Source organism: Macaca fascicularis, chromosome 14 (assembly GCF_037993035.2).
Source record: "Macaca fascicularis isolate 582-1 chromosome 14, T2T-MFA8v1.1".
NCBI lineage: Eukaryota > Metazoa > Chordata > Mammalia > Primates > Cercopithecidae > Macaca > Macaca fascicularis.
This window is the reverse complement of record NC_088388.1, coordinates 44,458,063-44,482,355: the sequence shown is the minus strand read 5'-3', so window position 1 is coordinate 44,482,355 and position 24,293 is coordinate 44,458,063. Positions and strand designations below refer to the sequence as shown.

The following is a 24,293-nucleotide window of genomic DNA, read 5'->3' as shown; positions in this document are numbered from 1 at the left end:
TTTCTCTGAGAAGGTGAAGACATACTTGAGATCTCAAGGATAAGCGAATGTTACGTAGGATGAAGAGGGAAGAGCATATGAAAATGCTTATGATGAGAGGTAATATGGAACTTTTGAGGCAGGAGACAAAGCCATTGTGCTTGCAGCTTAGTATACAAGAAGGGGAATGGAGCAAAATCAAGCTGGGCAGGTGGGTGAAGGCAAGACCATACTGGGTTGAGAGTAATGTTAATAATGTTTTTCTGCATTTTAAGACCAGTGGGAAGTATCTGAAGAGCTTTGGCCAGGCATGGCAAAATGATAAGACTCAAATTCCTAAAAGATTGCTCTGAGTGCAGTATGAAAAATAAATTGCAGGTGGGCAATTGGGAATGTGAGGAGATGCATTGGGAAGCTATAGCAGTAGCCTAAGTGAGAGATGTTGATAACTTGGGTAAGGGGAGCGGCAATGGAAATGGAAATGTGGGAATGAGTTTGAGAGATACTTGGGAAGAAAAATTAGCAAGACTTGGTGATGGATTGATTACGAGAGATCAAGGGAGAAGGAGGTATCAAGAATGAATAATAACTGTATGGTTCTGCTTCTTCTTCTTCTTCTTTTTTTTTTTTTGGAGATGGAGTCTCTCTCTGTTGCTTAGGCTAGAGTGTAGTGGCATGATCCCAGCTCACTACAACCTCTGCCTCCTGGGTTCAAACGATTCTCCTGCCTCAGCCTCCTGAGTAGCTTAGATTACAAGAATGTGCCACCATGCCTGGCTAATTTTTGTATTTTTAGTAGAGATGGGGTTTCACCATGTTGGCCAGGCTGGTCTCGAACTCCTGACCTCAAGTTAACCACCCACATTGGCCTCCCAAAGTGCTGAGATTACAGGTGTGAGCCATGGTTCTGCTTCTTCTGACATAGTTTGATAGTGACTACCCTGGTTTGAATCTACCATCATATTAATATAATATTAGGCCACATACAACCTCTCTGTCCCCATTTATTCATGTAGAAAATAGGGATGACAATAATACTTGATATGGATGATATAATGCACTTCAGCAGTATCTGGCTCATATAGTATGAGCATAATAAATGTTACTTATGAAAAATTCAAATTATTATTGCTGTTTAGAAAAGAAGATAAGGAGAAAAGTGACTAATTTCTGAAAAATTAAATACACTGGAGTCTTCTGGTTCCAGCCAAGATAGAGCAGTCCCAGTCCTTCTAGGTTCTTCCTCTTACAACTAAAAATTCCCTGGACATAACCCTACTCTAATCCTATGGCAATAAAAAACTGCTTAGTAGAAGCAGTTGGTGCTGAGATTCCTCTACTGAAGTAAAGTCACTGGGGTTCAGCAGGGAGCTGAGCCACCACTTGCACCCAGCAACATGAAGACTCAATAAGGCAGTGCAAGGCAGGGCTATTTGGCCCTCGCTTTCTCTCAAATCCATTGTTAGTGCAGCCCATCAGGAAACTGAAGCTCTACCTCCACCCAGCATTAACAAGGTGGTATAAGGTGGGGCTAACATTATACTTCGTGGTGAAAGACTGAATGCTTTCCTCCTAAAATTGGCAACAAAGCAGTGATGTTTGCACTCACCACTCTTGGACAACATAGCACTGGAAGTTTTAGCCAAGACAATAAGGCAACAAAAAGAAATAAGCATGCAGATTAGAAAAGAACAAATCAAGCTGTATCTATTTACAGATGACATAATTTTCTATGTAGAAAATGTCAAGAAATTATAAAAATGTTGTAGAACTAATAAATCAGTTCATCAAAGTCTCAAGTTATGAGATCAATATAGAAAATTAATTTTATTCTTTTATACTAGTAACTGATGTGCAGAAACTAGAATTAAGTACCTACTATCATATATAATTGCTCCGAAGTAAAATGAAATGCCTAAGAAAATGAAATACCTAGTTAAAAGTCTAACAAAACATTTATAGGATCTGTATTCTTAACATTTAAAAAAACACTAATGGAAGGAATAAAATATTATATAAGTTAATGGAGAGACATACTGTATCCATGCATTAGATGACTCAATATAGTAAAGATGTCAGTTTTCCATAAGTTGATCTATCAAGTTTAACATAATTCCTATCAAAATTCCAACAAGCTTAATCTAAAATTTAGGTAGAAATGCAAAAGAACTAGAATAACTAAAATAATTTTGGATTGAATAATTTTGAATTGAATATTAACGATTTCTTTATAGATACTATAATCAATTGAATCAATTGGATTGAATTCTGAATTGAAATTTGAATTGAATAATTTTGAATTGAATATTAAGGATTTCTTTATAGATACCGTATTCAAGACAGTGTAGTATTGACAGGGGAATAGACACAAAGATCAATAGAACAGAATAGAGACCCCAGAAATAGACAAATACAAACATAACAAATTGATTTTGATAAAAGTATTAAAACAATTCAATGGAGAAAAAGTATCCTTTTGAACACATGGCACTGGAGTCATTGTATGTGCATAGGCAAAAAACAAACAAACAAACAAAAAATTAACCCCAACCTAAACCTTATACCTTATCAAAAATTAACTCAAATGTATCATGGGTTTAACTGTAAAAATGTAAAAATATAAAACTATTGGAAAAATTAGGAGAAGATCTTTGGAACCTAAGGTTAGAAAAGAGTTCTTGGACATTACATTAAAAGCACTATATATAAAATAAAAATGATTAATTCAATGCCATGAAAGTTAAAACCTTTTGCATTGTAAAAGACAATGATAGAATGAAAATACAGATTGCAGACTGTGAGAAAATACTGGCAAATCCCATATCCAATAAAGGCTTTATACAGGTTGAGTATCTTTTATCTGAAATTCTTGGACCAGAAGGGTTTCAGATTTCAGCCTTTTTCAGAATTTGGAATATTTGCGTTATACTTCTCAGTTGAACATCCTAAATCTGAAAATTTGAAATCCGAAACTTTGACCATCATGTCAGTACTCAAAATGTTTTGGATTTTGGAGCAATTCAGATTTTCGATTTCCAGATTTAAGATGCTCATATTTATGTAGAAAATATGAAAAATTTTCAAAATTTAACAGTAAAAAATCAATCCAGTTATAAAATGGGCAAAAGACATGAACAAATGTTTTATTAAAGTGTAGATACAGATGGCAAGTGAACATATACTCAACACCATTGACAGTTAGCAAAATGTAAATTAAAAACATAATGTAGTATTGCTATACACCCATCAGAATAGCTAAAACAAAAAATAGTGACATCAGGTGTCAGGATATGGAGATACGATCACTTAGACATTACTGATGAGAATGTAAAATTACAGCCATTCTAGAAAATCATTTGGCAGTTTTCTTGGAAACTAAACGTGTTCTTACCAGATGATCCTGCATTCACACTTTTGGATATTTATCCTAGAAATGTAAAAACGTATGTTCACAAAATACTTGTGCATTCTTTAAATGACAAACTGTAGATATGGAGAACAGATTAGTGGTTGACAGTATTAGGGTGGGTGGGTGGGAAATGTCAAGTGGGTGCAAATACAAAGAGACTGTGATGGTGGTTTTGTGAATTTTACATGAGACAATATTGCAAAGAACTACACACTTACATAATACATACATAAATGAATATAGATTAAAATGGTATAAACTAAATTACATTTGTAGACTAGTTAACAGAAGCATACTAATGCCAATGTTCTGATTTTGATATTTTACTATAGGTATATAGGATGCTGATATGGTTTGGCTGTGTCCTCACCCAAATCTCATCTTGAATTGTCATTCCCATAATCCCCACGTGTTGTGGGAGGGACCCAGTGCGAGGTAATTGAATCATAAGGGTGGTTATCTCCATGCTGTTCTCATGATAGTGAGCGAGTTCTCATGAGATCTGATAGTTTTATAAGGGGCTATTTCCCCACCCTTTTCTCTCACTTCTCCTTGCGGCCACCATGTAAAGAAGGACGTGTTTGCTGCTTCTTCTGCTATGACTATAAGTTTCCTGAGGCCTTCTCAGCCATGCTGAACTGTGAGTAAATTAAACCTCTTTCCTTTATAAATTACCTAGTCCCAGCTAGTTCTTTATTAACAGTGTGAGACTGAACTAATACAGTAAATTGGTGTAGAGAGTGAGGTGCTGGTATAAGGATACCCAAAAATGTGGAAGTGACTTTGGAACTGGGTAACAGGCAGAGATTGAAACAGTTTGGAGGGCTCAGAAGAGGATTGGAAAATGTGGGAAAGTTTGGAACTTCCTAGAGACTTAGAGGTCTCAGAAGACAGGAAGATGTGGGAAAGTTTGGAACTTCCTAGAGACTTTTTGAATGACTTTGACCAAAATGCTGATAGTAATATAGAAAATGAAGTCCAGGTTGAGGTGGTCTCAGATGGAAATGAGGAACTGGTTGGCAACTAGATAAAGATGATTCTTGTTATGCTTGAGCAAAGAGATTGGCAGCATTTTGCCTCTGCCCTAGAGATCTTTGGAACTTTGAACTTGAGAGAGATGATTTAGGGTGTCTCATGGAAAGAATTTCTAAGTGGCAAAGCATTCAAGAGAAAGCAGAGCATGAAAGTTTGGAAAATTTGCAGCCTGGCAATGTAATAGAAAAGAAAACCGATTTTCTGGGGAGAAATTCAAGCCCACTGCAGAAATTTGCATAAGTAATAAGGGGACGAGTGTTAATCACCAAGACAATGGGAAAAATGTTCCAGAGCATGTCAGAGACTTTCATTGCAGCCCCTCCTATCACAGGCCCAGAGGCCTAGGAGGGAAAAATGGTTCCCTGGGCCAGGTCCAGGACCCCCCTTCAGTGTACAGCCTCAGGATTTTGTTCCTGATGCTCCAGCTATGGCTAAAAGAGGCCAGGGTACAGCTTGACCCATTGCTTCTGAGGGTGCAAGCCCCAAACCTTGACAGCTTCCATGTAGTGTTGAGCCTGTGGGTGCACAGAAGTCAAGAATTGAGGTTTGGGAACCTCTGCCTAGATTTCAGAGGATGAATGGAAATGCTTCATTGTCCAGGCAGAAGTCTGATGTTGTCCCTGGCAGAGCCCTCAGGGAGAATCTCTGCTAGGGAAGTGCAGAAGGGAAATGTGGGGTTGGAGTCCTCACACAGAGTCCCCACTGGGGCACTGCTTAGAGGAGCTGTGAGAAGTGGGCCACCATCCTTCAGATCCTAGAATGGTAGATCCACTGACAGCTTGCACTGTGTGCCTGGAAAAGTTGCAGACACCATAAGCCAGCCACGAAAGCAGCTGGGAGTGGGGACTGTACCTTGCAAAGTCACAGGGCCGGAGCTGCTCAATACCGTGGCAGCCCACCTCTTGCGTCAGCATGCTCTGGATATGAGTCATGGAGTCAAGCGAGATCATATTGGAACTAAAAGGTTTTAATGACTGCCTTATTGGATTTTGGACTTGCATGGGGACTGTGGCCCCTTTGTTTTGGCCAATTTCTCCAATTTGGAGCAGGTGCATTTGCCCAATGCCTGTACCCCCATTGTGTCTAAGAAGTAAATAACTTGCTTTTGATTTTGCAGGCTTATGGGCAGAAGGCACTTGCCTTGTCTCAGATGATACCTTGGACTTTGGGTTTTGGATTAATGCTAGAATGAGTTATGAGTTTGGGGGACTGTTGGAAAGGCATGATGGTATTTTGAAATGAGAAGACATGAGATTTGGGAGAGGTCGGGCAGAATGATATGGTTTGGCTGTTTACCCACCCAAATCTCACCTTGAATTGTAGTTCCCATAATCCCTATGTGTTGTAGGAGGGACCCAGTGGGAGGTAATTTAGTCACGAGGGTAGTTACCTCCATGCTGCTCTTGCGATAGTGAGTGAGTTCCCCCAAGATCTGATGGTTTCATAAGGGGCTATTTCCCCCTCCTTCACCCTGTACTTCTTATGACCACCATGTAAAGAAGGACGTGTTTGCTTCCCCTTCTCCATGACTATATGTTTCCTGAGGCCTCCCGAGCCATGTTTAACTGTAAGGCAATAAAAGTACTTTACTTTATCAATTACGCAGTCTCAGGTATGTCTTTATTAGCAGTGTGAGAACAAGTTAATACATTGGGGAAAGATGGGTGAAGGGTACATTGGGGGAAGCTAGGGGAAAGGTACATTGCGGGAAGCTGAGTGAAAGGTACATTGGGGAAAGCTGGGTGAAGTGTACATAGGAGTCTTCTTTCTTCTTTTGCAACTTCCTGTGAATCTGTAATTGTTTTTTAAGTAAAAAATTACCTACACTGTGCCCAAAATTGTAGCAATTCTTTTGGATGACATGGTAAAGTGGACTTTTAGAAAGACAGTAGGAGATGGAATGAGGAGATGGTAGTTTGAGTTTCAGAAGTACAACTTATTATTGATATTTATGTGCTTATAGGAAAAGTGCCTTACATGCTCCAAATCCTAATTTCTTCATCTATAAAATGTTACCAATAGATAAAATCTGCTTGTCATGTCCTAGTCCAGTCATTGTTACAATTATGTAAGATACATAAAAGGTTACTTTGAGTAAAATAAAGCCACAAGCCAGCAGACCCCAAACATGGGGCATTTGTAGCCACAGTAGAAATGTCTGTCAGGTAGTTGTTTGGGTCCTGATTGGTTTCCTAAGGTGTCCATTGATTGTGGCTACTGATGCAAGAGTCACTGTTACAGGGCTGGATTTATTAGAGCCCTCCTGAGTTTTCCCACAGGCAGGAAATGAGGAGGAAGAAGAAAGGAACTATGTGATAATGACTGTTTAATTAGTGTTTGAATATTAGTTAAAAAAATAAGTATTGTTATGATCATTATAATTAGTGAAGAAATAGCTTGCTGTGACAATCATCATTTTTTGTCCTGATAAGTTGGATATTCCAAATATACTGTAGCCAAACTTAAGTTATACATCAATCCTAAATGTGCATTTTTCACCTTTCTAATCTATAGTCTTATTTCCTGGGGACTATAATTGACTCTAAGCAAATCTTTCTTTGGACTTGCAAGGAGGCATTCTAATTTAATTAGCTTCAAATGCCTATCTGTTCACAACCATTCTTCCTAGACTATTAGCTGTAAAGGAAAGAGAAAGATTTCTCAATCAATTTTTAAATTTTTTAAAAAATTGACATGTAAGTGTACATATTTATAGGGTACAGAATGACATTTAAATACATGAATACAATGAGTAATGATCAAATCAGGGTAATTAGCACATCCATTGCCTCAAATATTTATCATTTATTTGTGTTAGAACATTCAAAATTCTATTTTCTAGTATTTAAAAATGTGCAATAAGTTACCCTAGGGGTGACCATAGTTACCCCCACAGTGTTATAGAGCACTACAACTTATTCTTTAGCTATAATTTTCTATCTCCTAATCAAACTCTCTCTATCCTCCTCTCTCTACTATGTTTTCCAGCTTCTCATAACCACAAGTCTACACTATACTTTTGTGAGCTCAAATTTTTAAAGTCCCAAGTATGAATGAGAATATGTGGTATTCATCTTTCTGTGCATGACTTATTTTATGTAACACAATGTCTTCAAAGCTCATCGATGTTGCCACTAATGGTGGAATTTGGTTCTTTTTGTTACTTCGTAGTATTCCATTGTGTATACATGACACATTTTGAATCCATTCTTCTATTGATGGACACTTAGGTTGATTCCATATGTTGGCTATTGTGAATAATGCTGCAGTAAATATGGGGGTGCAAATATCTCTTCAATATACAGATTTTTATTCCTTTAAATAAACAAAGTAGTGAGATTGCTGGATCACACAGTGGTTCTATTTTTAGTTTAAGAAACACCCATACGGTTTTTGATAAGGGCTGTACTAATTTATATTCCACCAACATTGTATGAGTTCTGTTTTCTCTCCATCCTCACTGGCATCTGTTATTGCCTGTCTTTTCAATGTAAACCATTTTAACTGGGGTGAGATAATATCTCACTGTAGTTTTGATGTTCATTCCCTTGATGATTAATGGTGTTGAGCATTTAAAAAATATCCCTGTTGTCCATATTGCTTCCTTCTTTTAAAAAGTGAGTGTTCAGATTATTTGCCAATTTTTATTTTGGGTTATTTGCTTTTGTGCTGCTAAGTTATTTCAGTTCCTTGTATATTCTGGATATTAATCACTTGTCATATGATAGCTTGAAAAAATATTGTCCCATTTCGTAGGTTGTTCTTTACTCTCTTGTTTCTTTCGCTGTGCAGAAGCACTTTAGTTTAATATAATTCCACTTATCTATTTTTACTTTTGTTGATTGTACTTTTGAAGTCTTAGCCCCAAATCTCTGTCCATATCAATATCCTAAAGCATTTTCCCTGTGTTTTCTTCCAGTAGTTTTATTAATTTAGGTCTCACATTTAAGTATTTAATCTACTTTGAGTTGATTTTTGTATATGATGAGAAATAGGGGTCTAATTTCATTTTTCTGCATTATGAATATCCAATTTTCCCAGCACCATTTAAGGAAGAGGTTGTCCTTTCTCCAATGTAGGTTGCTGCCACTTTTGTCAAAAATCAGTTGGCTGTTTTATTAGTCTGTTCTCACATTGCTATAAAGAACTACCTGAGACCGGTAATTTATAAAGAAAAGAGGTTTAATTGACTGTCAGTTCTGCAGGCTGTACAGGAAGCATGGCTTCGGAGACCTCAGGAAACTTATGGTCGTAGTGGAAGGTGAAGAGATGGAGGCATGATTTGCATGGCAGGAACAGGAGGAAGAGAGCAAAGAGGAGGTGCTACACACTTTTAAACAACCAGGTATCACGAGAACAGCAATTGGGAAATGTGTCCGCATGATTCAGTCACCTCCCACCAGGTTCTGCCTCCAACACTGAGGTTTACAATTCAACATAAGATTTGTGCAGGAACACAAATCCAAGCCATATCAGCTGTAAATACATACATTTATTATTGGGTTCTCTATTATTAATGTTCAATCGGCCTATGTACCTGTTTTTATGCCAGTATCATGCTGTTTTGGTTACCATTGCTTTGTAGTATATTTTGAAGTCAGGTAGTGTGATGTCTTCAGCTTTATCGTGTTTGCTCAGTTCTGCTTGTTGGCTATTTGGGATCTTTTATGGTTCCTCAAGTTTTAGGCTTTTTTTTTCTATTTCTGTGAAGAATGTCATTGGTATTGTTATTGATATGTCATTAATAGGGATTACATTGAATCTGTAGATCACTTTGAATAGTATGGTTTAACAATGTTAATTCTTTTAATTCATGAACATAGAATATTTTTACATTTTTGTGTGTCCTCTTTAGTTTCTTTTATCAATATTTCGTCATCTTCATTGTAGAGCTCTCTCACCTCCTTGGTTAAATTTATTCCTAGGGTTTGTTTTTTGTAGCTATTGTAAATGCATTTGCATTCCTGATTTCTTTTTCAGTTGGTTTGTTGCTAATGTATAGAAATGTACCAATTTTTATGTGTTGATTTTGTATCCTGCAACTTTACTGAATTTATTAGTTCTGAGATTTATTTTTGGTGGAGCTTTTGCATTTTTCAATATATAAGATTATATCATCTGCAAAGAGGGGCAATTTGACTTCCTCTTTTCCTATGTGGATTCCCTTTATTTATTTCCCTTGTCTAATTGCTCTGGCTAGAACTTTGAGTACTGTGTTGACTAGCAGTGCTAAAAGTTGTTATCTTTGTTTTGTTCTAGTTCTTAGAGACAGTAAATTTTGGCTTTTCCTGATTCAGTATGATATTAGCTATGGGCTTGTGTATATGGTCTTTATTGTGTCTGGGTATACTGATTCTACATCTAATTCTTTGGGAATTTTTATCATGAAGTGATGTTGAATTTTACCAAATGCTTTCTCTGCATCTATTGAGATGATAATATGGTTTTTGTCCATTCTGTTATTTGGACAATGATGTGATATATCTCACATTTATTGATTTGAGTATGTTGAAGCATCCTTGCATCTCCAAAGTAAATACTACTTGATCATGGTGTATAATCTTTCTGTTGTGCTGTTGTATTCAGTTTGCTAGTATTTGGTTGAGGATTTTTGCATCTGTGTTAATCAGGGATATTGGCCTTTAATTTGCTTTCTTTGTTATGTTTTTGTCTGATTTTAGTATCAGGGTAATAATGGCCTTGTACAATAAGTTAGGAAGAATTACTGCCTCTTCAGTTTTTGTAATAATTTAGAATAATTAGTAGTTAATTATTTCCTAAAAGTTTGATAGAATTCAGCAGTGAAGGCATCCATTCCCAGGGTTTTCTTTGCTTGGAGATTTTTTTTGTTCTGTTTCAATCTCTTTACTTGTTATTGGTCTGCCCAGTTTTCCTATTTCTTTCTGGTTTAAAATTGATAGGTTACCTGTGTCCAGAAATTTATCTGTTTGTTCTAGGTTTTCCAATTTGTTGGCATATAGCTGCCGTAATAGCGTCTTTTGTTGTTGTTCAGACAAGGTCTCGCTCTGTTGCCCAGGGTGGAGTGAAGTGGCATGATCATGGCTCACTGCAGCCTCGACCTCCCAGGCTCAAGCAATGCTCCCACCTCAGCCTCCCGAGTAGTTGGAACTACTGGTGTGGGCCACCATACCTAGAAAATTTTTGTAGTTTTTGTAGAGATGGGGTTTCACCATGTTGATCAGGCTGGTCTCTAACTCCTGGGCTCAAGCAATCCACCTGCCTTAGCCTCCCAAAGTGCTGAGATTACAGACATAAGCCACTGTATCTGGCCTAGTTGAATAATTCTTTATATTTCTGTAGTATTAGTTGTAATGTCTCTCATTTTCAGTTTCTTGATTTTATTTATCTAGCTCTTTTCTCATTTTTCCTAAGTCTAGCCAACGGTTTGTTGATTTTGTTGATCTTTTCAAAAAACAAGCTTTTTGTTTCTTTGATCTTTTGTATTTTGTTTGTTTCTTGTGTTTTTGTTTGTTTGTTTATTGAGACAGAGTCTCACTTGGTTGCCCAGGCTGGAGTGCAGTGGTGCAATTTTGGCTCACTGCAAGCTCTGCTTCCTGGGTTCACGCCATTCTCCTGCCTCAGCCTCCTGAGTAGCTGGGACTCCAGGCACCCGCCACCACACCTGGCTAATTTTTTTTTTTTTTTTTTTTTTTAAGTACAGATGGGGTTTCACAGTGTTAGCCAGGATGGTCTCCATCTCCTAACTCGTGATCTGCCCGCCTCGGCCTCCCAAAGTGCTGGGATTACAGGCGTGAGTCATCACACCCAGCTGATTTTTTGTGTTGTTTAAGTCTCCATTCAGTTTAGTTCTGCTCTGATCTTTATTATTTCTTTCCTTCTACTAATTTTCGGTTTGGTTGGCTCTTGCTTTTCAAATTTCTTGAGGTACATCATTAGATTGCTTATTTGAAATCTTTCTATTCTTTTTATGTCAGCTTTTACTGCTATAAACTTGCCTTTTAATACTGGTTTTACTTTGCCCCAGAGGTTTTGGTATATTGTGTTTCTGTTTTCTTTTGTTTCAAGAATTTTTATGATTTCCATCTTAATTTCTTCAATGACCCAGTGGTCATTCAGGAACATGTTTATATTCCATGTTTTTATATAGTTTTCAAAGTTCTCCTGGTATTGATTTCTAGTTTTATTCCATTGTGGTCTGAGAAGAAACTTGATATTATTTTAATTTTTAGAAATTTGTTTAGACGTTTGTGGCCTAACATATGTTCTACCCTGGAGAATGTTCTATGTGCTGATGAAAAGAATGTATACTCTGTCATTGGATATATTGTTCTGCAAATGTCTTTTATATCTATTTGGCTTAAAGTCCAGTTTAAATCCAATCTTTTTTTGTTGATGTTCTGTCTAGATGATCTATCTAATGCTAAGAGTGGGTTGTTCAAGCCCCCTATCATTATTGTATTGGAGTCTCTTCTCTCTCTCTCTGTCTTTCTCTCTTCAGATCTAGTAACATTTGCTTTATGAATTTGGGTCCTCTAGTGCTGGACGCATGTGTATTTATAATTGTTATATATATTTGCTGAATTGATTCTCTTATTATATAATGTATATAATGACATTCTTTGTCTTTCCTTTTTTACTTAATATCTATTTCATCTGATATAAACATAGCTACTTCTGCTCACTTTTGATTTCTATTTGTGTGGAATACATTTTTCTATCCCTATACTTTTAGATGATGTGTATTTTCACAGGTGATATTAGTTTCTTATGAGCTTTATATAGTTGGGTCTTACCAAAAATCCATTCAACCCGTCCACATATTTTAATTTGAATTGGGAAATCAAAACCATTTACATTTGAGGTTTATATTGATGGATGAGTACTTCTGTTGTTTTGTTAATCGTTTTCTGGTTGTTTTTTATACCCTTTGTTCCTTTCTTCTTCTCTTACTGTTTATTTTTGTGGTTTGGTGGTTTTCTGTAATAGTAATGTGTTATCCCATTCCCTTTGTATTTGTTTATCTGCTCTACTGGTGAGTTATATATGAGTATGACTTTCATGAAAGTATATGACTCAAAAAAAAAAAAGTATATATTGCCCTTCACTTCCTGATGTAGGACTTTGTTAAGCTTTTCTTGTAGGTCAGGTCTACTGGTAATGAATTTCCTCAGTTTTTGCCTGTCTGAGAAAGATTGTTTCTCCATCATTTCTGATGGTTAGTTTTTCTGTGTATAGGGTTCCTTGGTGGCAGTTGTTTTTTCTTTTAGAACTTTGAATATATCATCCCATTCTTTTCTGGCCTGCTGGAAAATCTGCTGTTAGTCTGATGGGATATCCTTATATGTGATTTGATGTTTTTCTCTCAGTTTTTAGCATTCCGTCTTTATCTTTGCCTTTTGAAAGTTTGACTATAATGTGCCTTGGCAAGGACCTTTTTGGGTTGAATTTATTTGGGGGCTTTCTAAATCTGGATGGCCATATCTCTCCCAAGTATTGGGAAGTTTTTAACTAATATTATTATTTTATTATTATTACTTTTTGAGACAAGGTCTCTCTCTATCACCCAAGCTGGAATGCAGTGGCATGAACATGGTTCACTGCAACCTCGACTTCCTGGGCTCAAGTGATCCTCCTGCAAAGTTATGACCACAGGTGTGTGCCACCATAACCCAGATTTTTCTTTTTTGGTAGATATGGCACATCACCATCTTCCCTACTCTGGTCTCAAACTCCAAGTGATTCTTCTGTCTCAGCCTCCCAAAGTGTTGGGATTATAGGTATGTGCCACGATGCCCAGCCTATGACTATTATTTTTTTTAAAGTAGGTTTTCTATGCCATTTCCCATCTTTTCTTCTTATAACTTCCAAACTTCACATATTTATTTACTTAATGGTGGCCCATATGTCCTTTTAGGCTTAATTTATTATTTTAAAATGTCTTCTTATTTTTGTCTGAGTTTCTTCAAAAGAGCTGTCTTCAAGTTTAAAAATTATTCTGCTTGAAACTAGCCTGTTATTGAAGTTCTCAATTAAAGTTTTATTTCATTCATTGAATTGTTCTGTTTCAAGATTTCTCTGATTTTGTTTTGTGATATCTATCTCTTTGTTGAATATCTCATTCAAATCATGCAGTCTTTCTGATTTTGTTGAAATGTCTGTGTTCTCTTATATCTTAATGAATTTCCTTAAGATCATCATTTTGAATTCATTTTCAGTCATTTCTTAGACTTCATTTGCTTTTGTGTGTTGACTCCCTCCGTCCTGGGGTAACGTTTCTATGTCTGTCTCATGTCATGATGCTGCAGCCTTCTGGGTATATGTGATGGGATGGCAGCAAGACCCCAGGAATATGGACATACAGTGACTATTGGATCCTAGGAATGGATACATTCTGGTGGCAACTCTGCTCTTCAAATGGTATTGTGCTTCAGCATCCTGGATCCAGGGGAGTAGAAAGGACTCAGCATGTTTTCCCTCTCTGGAAGTATGAAGTTGTTTGGATTCCAAATGCTCCCTATGCTGGGATCAGGGCCTTTAAGGGCTATGAAGCTCTTCTGTAGCTAGACTTGCTGGTGTCCATGGTGGGAATATGGCTGCTGGCAATCTCCCACTTTCTTTTTTCCCACAATAGGAGTCCCTCTTGACTTGAAACTAATTGATATCAGGTGCTTTGCGTTCCTTTCTATAATGCCTTTTTAAGTTTCTGAACCTTAGAAGGTCTTCATAACTTTTCCACTGAATCCCAGCATTTTTCCTTAAATATGCTCTGTTTGATTTGTGGTTATCTACTGGTTGTTGTGGTCCTTTGTTGGAGAGGTGAGTGCTGGACACCTCTAATTAATCATCTTGATAACATCTGTCTTAATTCAACTGTAACCACCATCCTATGATTAAGTCTACCCGCAAGTAATTGTAGCAGCAATATTAGTAGAATTAGCAGTAGTAGTAGTAGCAGCAGCAGCAGCGGCAGCAGCAGCAGCAGCGACCATCAAATACCTAACACTTATGGAGCACTTACTGGCTGTAATATACTGTAGTAAGTTTTCTACCTATATTAATTAATTTAGTTCTCAAAACAATCCCAAGTGATAGGTTCTATCATTTTCCACATTTTACCATGAGGAATCTAAGACAGAGAGGTTGGGTAACTTACTTGAGTACACTTAGCTTGTAATTGGCAAACCAGGATCTTCTAATCTAGGCCGGTGGCTTTGGAGTTCATACTCTTAACCTAAATGCCAGTCCATCTTTCACAAGCACTTGTCCTATCTTTTGCAGCATCCTTAGTATCCTGAAAGGAATGTGATATTTATAGAAGAAAACTATATTTTCTTTGGCTGTCTCTATTAAACACAGTGTTGAAGATGCTGGTAATTTTGAAAACTTGGGCATGACTAAAGAAAATGAAATGTGGAAGTTTTATAGCCTTTGTTCTTTGGGAATAGGTCATCTGTTCTCAGTAAGAATGTAGGAGATCTCAGTAGGAATTGAGGGCTAGAATACAGGAAGACAGTTCATTGTTTGCATTATGATATCATTTCCACATGTCATGGTTTAGTTTCAGCCACATCCAAATTAATTTCCAACTGCTCAGTGACATGTTTGTTCATTAGTATCTACATTCACAATCTGAGTTTTTCTACTTACCAGTTCTATGATCTTGGGAAAGTTATTCTATAAAGTACTTTTGTCTAAGTTTCTTCATTGTAAAATCAGCAGACTTACTTCATTTAATTGTTGGGAGAATTAAATGGTATAATATGTGTAAAATATTGACTTCAGTGCTTGGCATTCTCTAGATTCAATAACATTATGTAAGGTATTAATATGAGCAGCTCTAATTGAGAAACCTTGACCATTCGTGAAAGATTATTTCAAATACAACCTTTTGTGAGAGGACTTTTCTCTTCCTTCCATTAGAAGGAATTTCTTCCCTCCAATGAACTCTCGATCTAGCTTATCTTTATTCCTCTTATCTAGCATGACCACACATGCTAGTTTGCCTGGGTCATTCTGAGTTACGCTTGTTATCCCAGTGTAATTATAAGTGGAGCACCCTTTCATTCTAAAATATGTTCCATTTGTATGATAAAATATAAGGTCAACTACTTATAACTGTTATCACTTCTCTTCTGTGTTCCAGTTAGTTACCCCTATTAAAATGTTCAGGCTAGCAGAGACCATATCTACTCATCATTGTATTCCCAGTACAGACCATAATCACTATTTATTAAATGAATTTAAAGAAGGAGACTGAAAACTCTTGGAGTATAAGTCTGAATTCTTAGACTTTTTAATGTTTCTAACATTGTCTGGTAGTGCACCTGCACATACTAGGTACTTGATAGGTTTGTAAATTTGAGTGGACATGCACAGGGGTATACTATTTCTGCAGTGTGCTGGAGATGACTTGAGCACAGACTTGAGGTGTGCCCTCAGGAATCTTATCTTCTTTTCTCACTGTTTGCTAACCTGTGCACATTTCTTGCTGACAGTTGGGTTGGTCTTAAGGCCTAAATAAAATTTTTTTTTTAGAAAATCCCAAGTATTAAATCAATAATCAGATGCAGGTGTGTGCCCTACCTCTGTTGTGTGTGTGTGATGAAAAACAGTCCTATTTTGCAGGATTTAACTTTTCTCATTACTGGACCCCTGTTAGGAAATTTAAAATAAAAATAAATGAAGATTGATGATATTTCAAATGATTGGTACATTGGTTGTACAATTCACTTAACAAACTATATTGAATTTTTTGTTTTGCTCCAATTAGTGTTATTTCCTTGAGGTGTCTAGCTGGAATTTCTATTCTTGTTTTATAACTATTTGTGATTCGAATGGCCCTACTGGATTTTTCTTCTTAAAATTTGTGAGAAATTATACTAGCAGATGTTAAAAAGGAATAAAGGATGTAAACTTTGCCATATTGTTTATTTATAGAGGAGTCATTTGGGTAACTCCATAAACTTGCTGAGTGTGAGAGGAAATTATAGTTATCTATGAAACCTTAGTTTCTAACTTGGAATCTTTTCATCTGTTTTGTAGAGTTAGATCAGTTTCTCTCCATGTCTTGTGGATCAAGGATGCCACAGCTATCTGAATATATATAACCCATATCACTACACGGCAGGCAGCTATGCAGAGGTTAGATCTGAACCCTATGAACGTGGGCTATATGGAAAATTAGAGCTAAACTGCTGAAGGCCCTTAAACAGAGGCCTCAGAGTAAATCCTTTTCCTAATCTCAGCACAATCCTGTGCTTGCCAGCCTTCCCTGTGACCAGTGGTACTCCTTTGAAAATTTTGTTGGGAAATTCTCCTTTGCTAGGCTATATTCACCAGCCTTCCTCTTCAGTTTTATCCTCTTTGTTCTAAATAAGCCATGGAATCTCTAATATAGGTTTGCCCCGCCCCACCCCTCCCCTCCCCTCCCCTCCCCTCCCCTCCCCTCCCCTCCCCTCCCCTCCCCTCCCCTCCCCTCCCCTCCCCTTCCCTTCCCTTCCCTTCTCTTTTTTGTAACCTGAGGAGAAGGTTTCCAATTGTGGACATTTTTCAGTATTGTGGACGTTCTAGGCCGGCTAGTTCATTGTTTTGAGCAGTCCTGCACATCGTACAATGCTTAGCAGCATTCCTGGCCTTTATTCCCTAGATTTCAGTATCACCTCCTGTTCCCAATAATGGCAACCAAAAATACCCCCTGACATATCAAATGTTTGTAGGGTGAGGCAGTGCAAAATTCCCCCTATTGAGAGCCATTACCTTGGAATCTCTGAAAACCTTTTCAGAAGGTAAAAGAAACAACGGCCTTAGCGCAGCACTTACCAATTGTGTGACTTCTCTGACACTGTTTCTTTACCTGCAAAGTAGGGATAATAGCATCTTTCTTTCAGAGTTTAGATTTCAACAGGAACTTTTAGGCACATAGTAAGGTAGTGACATGTGGTAGTCACTGTCATTCTTATTTGGTGAATTCCAGCTACATTTCCCAATACCAGTAATTCCAACTTAAGAAAAGGTGTTTCTCTTTCTCTCTCACCCTGGAAACAGAACACGATGAATGTGGCAGCGGCCAGCACAACTGTGACGAGAATGCCATCTGCACCAACACTGTCCAGGGACACAGCTGCACCTGCAAACCGGGCTACGTGGGGAATGGGACCATCTGCAGAGGTAGGCTTACCGCCTTAGGGGTGAGTTGTGAGCAGCCATTCTGCCTGGGCTCTTGGCACTCGTGTGTCGGACCTTCTTGGTAACTCTTGGTGGAACACAGCCAGGGGTCCTGCTCCTGGTTTATCAACTGGCAAGGGTACTATGCATCAGGGAAAAAGAAAAAGGCTTTAGATTTAGCTTTTGAGTTGAAAGAAAAAGGTATAGGTGTGGGTCAGGGGCACAGTTACATAACTTGATGGCTCTGTTCAGCTTTGCCTCTTGGCGTGGGTTTGTGAGGGAAGCTTCGATTGTGGATGTGGGCTTTTCTTTCCTGTGAGCTTTCCCCGAAGAGCAAGTGGACACTGTTTCTCTCCACACTTGAGGTACCTGCTTGGGTAGGAAACTTACGGTTTTAGCCTTGCTCAGTGTCTTGCAGCAGTTTATCAATTCAGAGGCCAGTGCTCTGGCTTCCCTTAGCATTTAGAATAAAATTAAAATTCCTCCTTCTGGCTTATGAGGGCATTCAGCATCTGGTCCCTGGCTCCTCACAGCTGACACCTCTCTTTCCTCTCACCCTCAATCCCTTTGCCTCAGCCTACTGGGTCCCTGTTATTCCTTCAGCATTGCTGTTGCCTCAGCCTCAATGCTCATTTCTTTCATGTCTCTACTCAAATGTCCCCGCATCACAGAAATGTTCTTTGATCACCCTATCTAAAATAGCACCTTAGTACTTCTTAGCCCACACCATGCTTGATTTTTTTCTTCACAAACACAACCTGACAGAACATTACATGTGTATGTGTTTGCTTGTCTCTGTGTTATCTGCCTCCCCACTAGGATGTAAGCTCCATGACAGTGAATACTTGATATTGTCCCCCCATTGTCTCTGGCATTTAGAGTGGTGCCTTGCACACAGTAGGTGCTTGTTTACTATGTGTTAACTCACCAAATCACCAAAGAGGAAAGGCACAATCATAATGAAAAAATAGGCAACATTAACAAGAAAACAAAAGACATCCTATGAGGTAGGTATTATTATCCTCATTTTAGAAGTGATAAAATTGAGACACAGAGAGGTTAAGTAACTTGCCCAAAGATACATAGTAAACACATTGTCAGTATTCCTCTGCAGGGATGAAATGCTGGTAATGAGTGAAAAATAATTTACAGTGACTAAGTCACTATATTTATGGATTGGATTGGGGAGGAATTTTAAAAGATTGATTTTATTCTGTGTTGGTTAAGGTGAGGTAAGCAGAAAGCCTAATACATGACTATCAGTGTAAATTGGTAAAACTCTTTTTTTTTAAACAGCAATTTGACAAAATTTATCAACATTCAAAGTATGTATTCTATTGATTCCATCAATTTTACCTCTTGAAATTCATTCTAAAAAAGCACAGGTTCATGAAGGGGGGGAAATGTATGTAGAGTGTTTTTTTTTTTTTTTTTTTTCAGCACTGTTTATATTCACTGAAAACTGGAAACAACCAAAATATCCATCAGTCTTGGAATGATTACATTTATTTTGGCATATTCATTTTATAGAGTAGAATGCTGTAGTTTAAAACTCTAGGCCGGGCGCGGTGGCTCACGCCTGTAATCCCAGCACTTTGGGAGGCCAAGGCGGGCGGATCACAAGGTCAGGAGATCGAGACCACGGTGAAACCCCGTCTCTACTAAAAATACAAAAAAAAATTAGCCGGGCGCGGTTGTGGGCGCCTGTAGTCCCAGCTACTCGGGAGGCTGAGGCAGGAGAATGGCGGGAACCCGGGAGGCGGAGCTTGCAGTGAGCCGAGATCGCGCCACTGCACTCCAGCCTGGGTGACAGAGCAAGACTCCGTCTCAAAAAAAAAAAAAAAATAAAAAATAAAACTCTAAACATTTGTATGTACACACATGCACACACACAAACACATACACATACATGTCACATTGAGAGATGCTCTACATATTTTTGAGAAAAAAAATAAAATCAAGTTCAGAGCAATATAGTGTCATCAAATATCTAAGTTATTATTTATAAATATCTATATACATATTTATGTAAATAAATAAAGACTGGAAACATGCAAACTAGTCACCTTATTACCCAGGGGTGTGTGAAAAAAGAAAATTCACTTATTGCTATGAATTCTATATTATTTGCATTTCTTCCTATGGTCTTTTATACGTGAATATTCATGTGTATTTTTTCTAAAGTACCCTGAAGCAAATAAACTAGTGCTCAGCCTTTTTAAAAGGCTAAGGAAATTTCCAAAGCAAAACAAGAAAACAAAAACGTTAATGTAATTCCATGGATTATCAAGCCCACTGCTGGTAACTGCATGTTAGTGCTATAAATCTGAGGAGCAACATAGGGATTTTAATGCACTTTTTTCAGAATTATGTTACCTCATAAAATAATATTAATTGCCCTTGTCCTATGAGTTTGTATTTGCCAAGTCCTCTCTTGCCATTGTGATAAGTGGTGGTTTCACCTTTGTAGAATTTTCTAAGTCCAGCTGTGAAAAAATATGAGTGCAAATAATGTTCCTGGTGTCCGCAGACTGTGAGGGGAAACATATCTTCCCTTGAAAGTTATGAATTAGGGAAAATAATTTTCTTAAAGACATTCTCTTAATCAATTGTGTCGACCTCAGTAAGGAAAAGTCTTGTGTTTTATAAATGCTACATGAGAAAGCAATGTGGTGTAGTTGAACAATTGGATAAAGAGCTTGTACTCTATACCTGCTTTCACTACTGGTACTTTGCACCTGCTTTCATTATTGGGGAATTGTAACTTTTATGTTTTTACATATTACATATTAAAATTTGGTTAGGGCTGGGTGTGGTGGCTCACGCCTGTAATCCCAGTGCTTTGGGAGGCCAAGGTGAGTGGATCACCTGAGGTCAGGAGTTCCAGACTAGCCTGGCCAACACAACGAAACCCTACCTCTACTAAAAAACAAAAAACAAAATAAAAACAAAAATTAGCTGGGCATTGTATGCACCTGTAATCCCAGCTACTGGGGAGGCTGAGGCATGAGAATCTCTCGAACCTGGGAGGCAGAGGTTGCAGTGAGCCGAGATCATGCCACTGCACTCCAGCCTGGGGACAGAGCAAGACTCCATCTCAAAAAAAAAAAAAAAAAAAAAAAATATATATATATATATATATATGTGTGTGTGTGTGTGTGTGTATATATATGTGTGTGTGTATATATATATATATGTAGCTAGCTAGCTAGCTAGTTAGATAGATAGATAGATAGATTAGTATTACTTTCCCTATTTATCTAACAGTATTGAGAGGTGACAATGTGCTAGCAACCCTCACTCTCAGCGCCTCCTCGGCCTGGGCGTCCACTCTGGCTGCACTTGAGGAGCCCTTCAGCCTGCCACGGCACTGTGGGAGCCCCTCTCTGGGCTGGCTGAGGCCGGAGCCTCCTCCCTCTGCTTGCAGGGAGGTGTGGAAGAAGAGGCACCGGCGGGAACTGGGGCTGCGCTCGCTGCGCTGGCAGGCCAGTGTGAGTTCAGGTAGGTAGGCCCCGGGGAGGGCCAGGCGGGTCCCGCACACGGAGTGGCCTGCTGGCGCTGCAGGTCCAGGGCAGTGAGGGGCTTAGCACCCATGCCAGCAGCTGTGGAGGTTGACCCGGGTCCCCCAGCAGTGCCGGCCTGCCGGCACTGCACTCAAATTCTCGCCAGGCCTTAGCTGCCTCGCCATGGGGCAGGGCTCAGGACCTGCAGCCTGCCATGTCTGAACTCCCCACCCCGTGGTGGGCTCCTGCAGGGCCTGAGCCTCTCCTATGGGCGCCGCCCCCTGCTCTGTGGCACCTGGTCCCATCGACCCCCCAAGGGCTGAGTAGTGCAGGCGCGGCTCCGGACTGGTGGGCAGCTCCTCTGCAGCCCCACTGCAGGATGCACTGGGTGAAGCCAGCTGGGCTCCTGAGCCGATGGGGACTTGGAGAACTTTTATATCTAGCCAGAGGATTGTGTGTGTACCAATCAGCACTCTTTATCTAGCTAACCTAGTGGGACTTGGAGAACTTACCTGTCTAGAACTGTGTCTAGCTCAAGGATTGTAAATGCACCAATCGGTACTCTGTATCTAGCTCAAGGTTTGTAATACACCAATCGGTACTCTGTATCTAGCTAACTCTGTGTCTAGCTAACCTAGCAGTGACTTAGAGAACTTTTCTGTCTAGCACTCTGTGTCTAGCTCAAGGATTATAAACGCACCAATGAGCCCTCTGTCAAAACGGACCAATCAGCTCTCTGTAAAATGGACCAATCAGCAGGATGTGGGTGGGGCCAGATAAGGGAAAAAAAGCAGGCTGCCTGAGCCAGCGGTGGCAACGCAGGCAGGTCTCCTTCCACTCTGTGGAAGCTTTGTTCTTTCACTCTTTTGCAACAAATCTTGCTGCTGCTCACTCTTTGGGTCCACGCTGACTTTATGAGCTGTAACACCGTGAAGGTCTGCAGTTTCACTCCTGCAGCCAGCAAGACCACGAACACACCGGGAAGAATGAACAACTCCAGAGGCACTGCCTTTATGAGCTGTACCACTCACCGCCAAGGTCTGCAGCTTCACTCCTGACAGCGAGACCACGAACCCACCAGAAGAAAGTAGCTCCAGACACATCTGAACGTCTGAAGGAACAAACTCCGGACACACCATCTTTAAAAACTGTAACACTCACTGCAAGGGTGTGCAGCTTCCTTCTTGAAGTCAGTGAGACCAAGAACCCACCAATTCCGGACGCAGTATTATTGCATAGAATCACTAAGGGAGTATATATTTGGTGTTTTAAACTATAAAATGCTAAACAAACTAAAGACTAGTATTAGTCTTATAATAAAGAAGAAGGAAGAGGAGGAGGAGGATGTCAGTTTATGGCCTTCTGCCTGAGATAACCAAATTTGGGTCTCCATTTCAGGGCATACATTTTATAGTTAACTTTGCCACCTGTAACTGAAACATTTACAGTGGGAGTTGGACAAGAATAACCAGACAACTTGAACTAAGTCTTTTTCATGTTTACATTTTGTTTGTTTGAGACAGAGTCTTGCTCTGTCACCCAGACTGGAGTGCAGTGGCTTGATCTCAGCTCGCTCTAACCTCCACTCCTGGCTTCAATTGATTATCTTGCCTCAGGTACTGAGTAGCTGGGATTGCAGATGTGCCCCCACCACACCCAGCTAATTTTTGTATTTTTAATAGAGATGGGGTTTTACCACATTGGCCAGACTTGTTTCCGACTCCTGACCTCAAGTGATTTGCGTGCCTCAGCTTCCCACAGGACTGGGATTACAGGCATGAGGCACTGCTCTCAGCGGAACTAAATCACGTCATTCTCCTGCCTCAGCCTCCGGAGTAGCTGGGACTACAGGCACCTGCCACCACGCCCGGCTAATTTTTTTCTGTATTTTTAGTAGAGACAGGGTTTCACCGTGTTCCTGAGGATGGTCTCAATCTCCTGACGTCGTGATCCACCCACCTCGGCCTCCCAAAGTGCTGGGATTACAGGCGTGAACCACAGTGCCCGGCCAACTAAGTCTTTTTAAGTGTTAAATATAGAAAAGCTTTTCTAGATAGACATGATATTGTTCATAGACTTGAGTAAATCTGGTTAGAGGTAAACAGTTAACATGCCTTTTAATAAGCATTACATAAGACAGCAGTTTCTAGAACAATACTAATTGGTGTGAATTCTCTCAGATGGGCTTCTGTGGTGGTTGATGCCCATGTAAGGCGTCTTTTCTTCTTTTGGATGGAAAATACTTGTTCAGCTACAAAAACTCTCACTAAGTATGTGAAGACACCTTGATGTATGTGTTCGTATATATTATCTCATTTAGTTCCCACCATCATCTTGAGAAGTTGATGCCGTTATTCTATTTCACAAGTAAATTTTAAGTAAGACATAGTTGAATCTGATTTAACTCAACTAGTAGAGCTGCTTTTAGTTTTTTTCCCTCCCTTTCCTTTTTCCTCCCCCTTTTCCTTCTCTTTTTCTTTCCTCTTCCTCCCTTGGCTGTTTATCATTTAACTCTCTCTCACACACATTGTATTCTAACTAGAAACTATAGAGAAAATAGAAAGGGAAGACAGTGTACAATGACAATCTAGAATTTTTTTAAAAATTGCTCACATACTTAATAAATAGACTAAAGTCATTCTGAAACTATGCAATATGTTTTGCTCAATATTTTGGCATTTGAGTTTAAATGGACAAAACGCTTGCAAACAGTTTCAAGTCAGATTTGCATTACCTGACATGAAGGTTAGTCTTATCAGCTGCAGAGCGTTTATCTGCTTTCCCAGTCCTGCATTAATGCCAACACAGAAAGTGAGCTTTAACGAGGCAGTTGTCAATATGCAGCTGATAGACTAAGTCTTCTCTCTTACCTGTCATTAGTTCTGGATAGAATGTGGTGATCTTTGAAAGCATTCTTGTCTTAATGGCTGATAATATTGACATTTATTTATAAAACATTCAGTGAGTGTGAATTCTGTGTCTGGGTGCCAAAAGAGCAAAATCAAGTAAGACAAGGCCCTGGGGATTTCACCATTTAGTGTTGGAGAAAGATTTGAGCAAATTCTTCCAACCCAACAGAACATTTACAAAATGGTATTATCTTGTGTGAAAGGGGATTGTAAAGAATTACTCAAAATACAGAGCTATGCGAAAAGCATATGCATTAGTTAGGATTCCTTTGGTTGCAAGTAATAGAAATCCACTGGCAAACTGGCTCTGTA

The 24,293-nt window shown here is 39.0% G+C and overlaps 1 protein-coding gene across 2 annotated transcripts in view; it reads left to right on the top strand.

Moving 5' to 3' along the window:
• Nucleotides 1–24,293, top strand: part of NELL1 (neural EGFL like 1) — a 949,455-nt gene that overhangs the window by 570,908 nt on the left and 354,254 nt on the right. For both annotated transcript variants that reach the window (XM_005578390.4, XM_005578389.4), the window contains exon 14: nucleotides 17,450–17,572. In XM_005578390.4, the coding sequence (XP_005578447.3) occupies nucleotides 17,450–17,572 (123 nt within the window). The remainder of the gene's footprint in view (nucleotides 1–17,449; nucleotides 17,573–24,293) is intronic.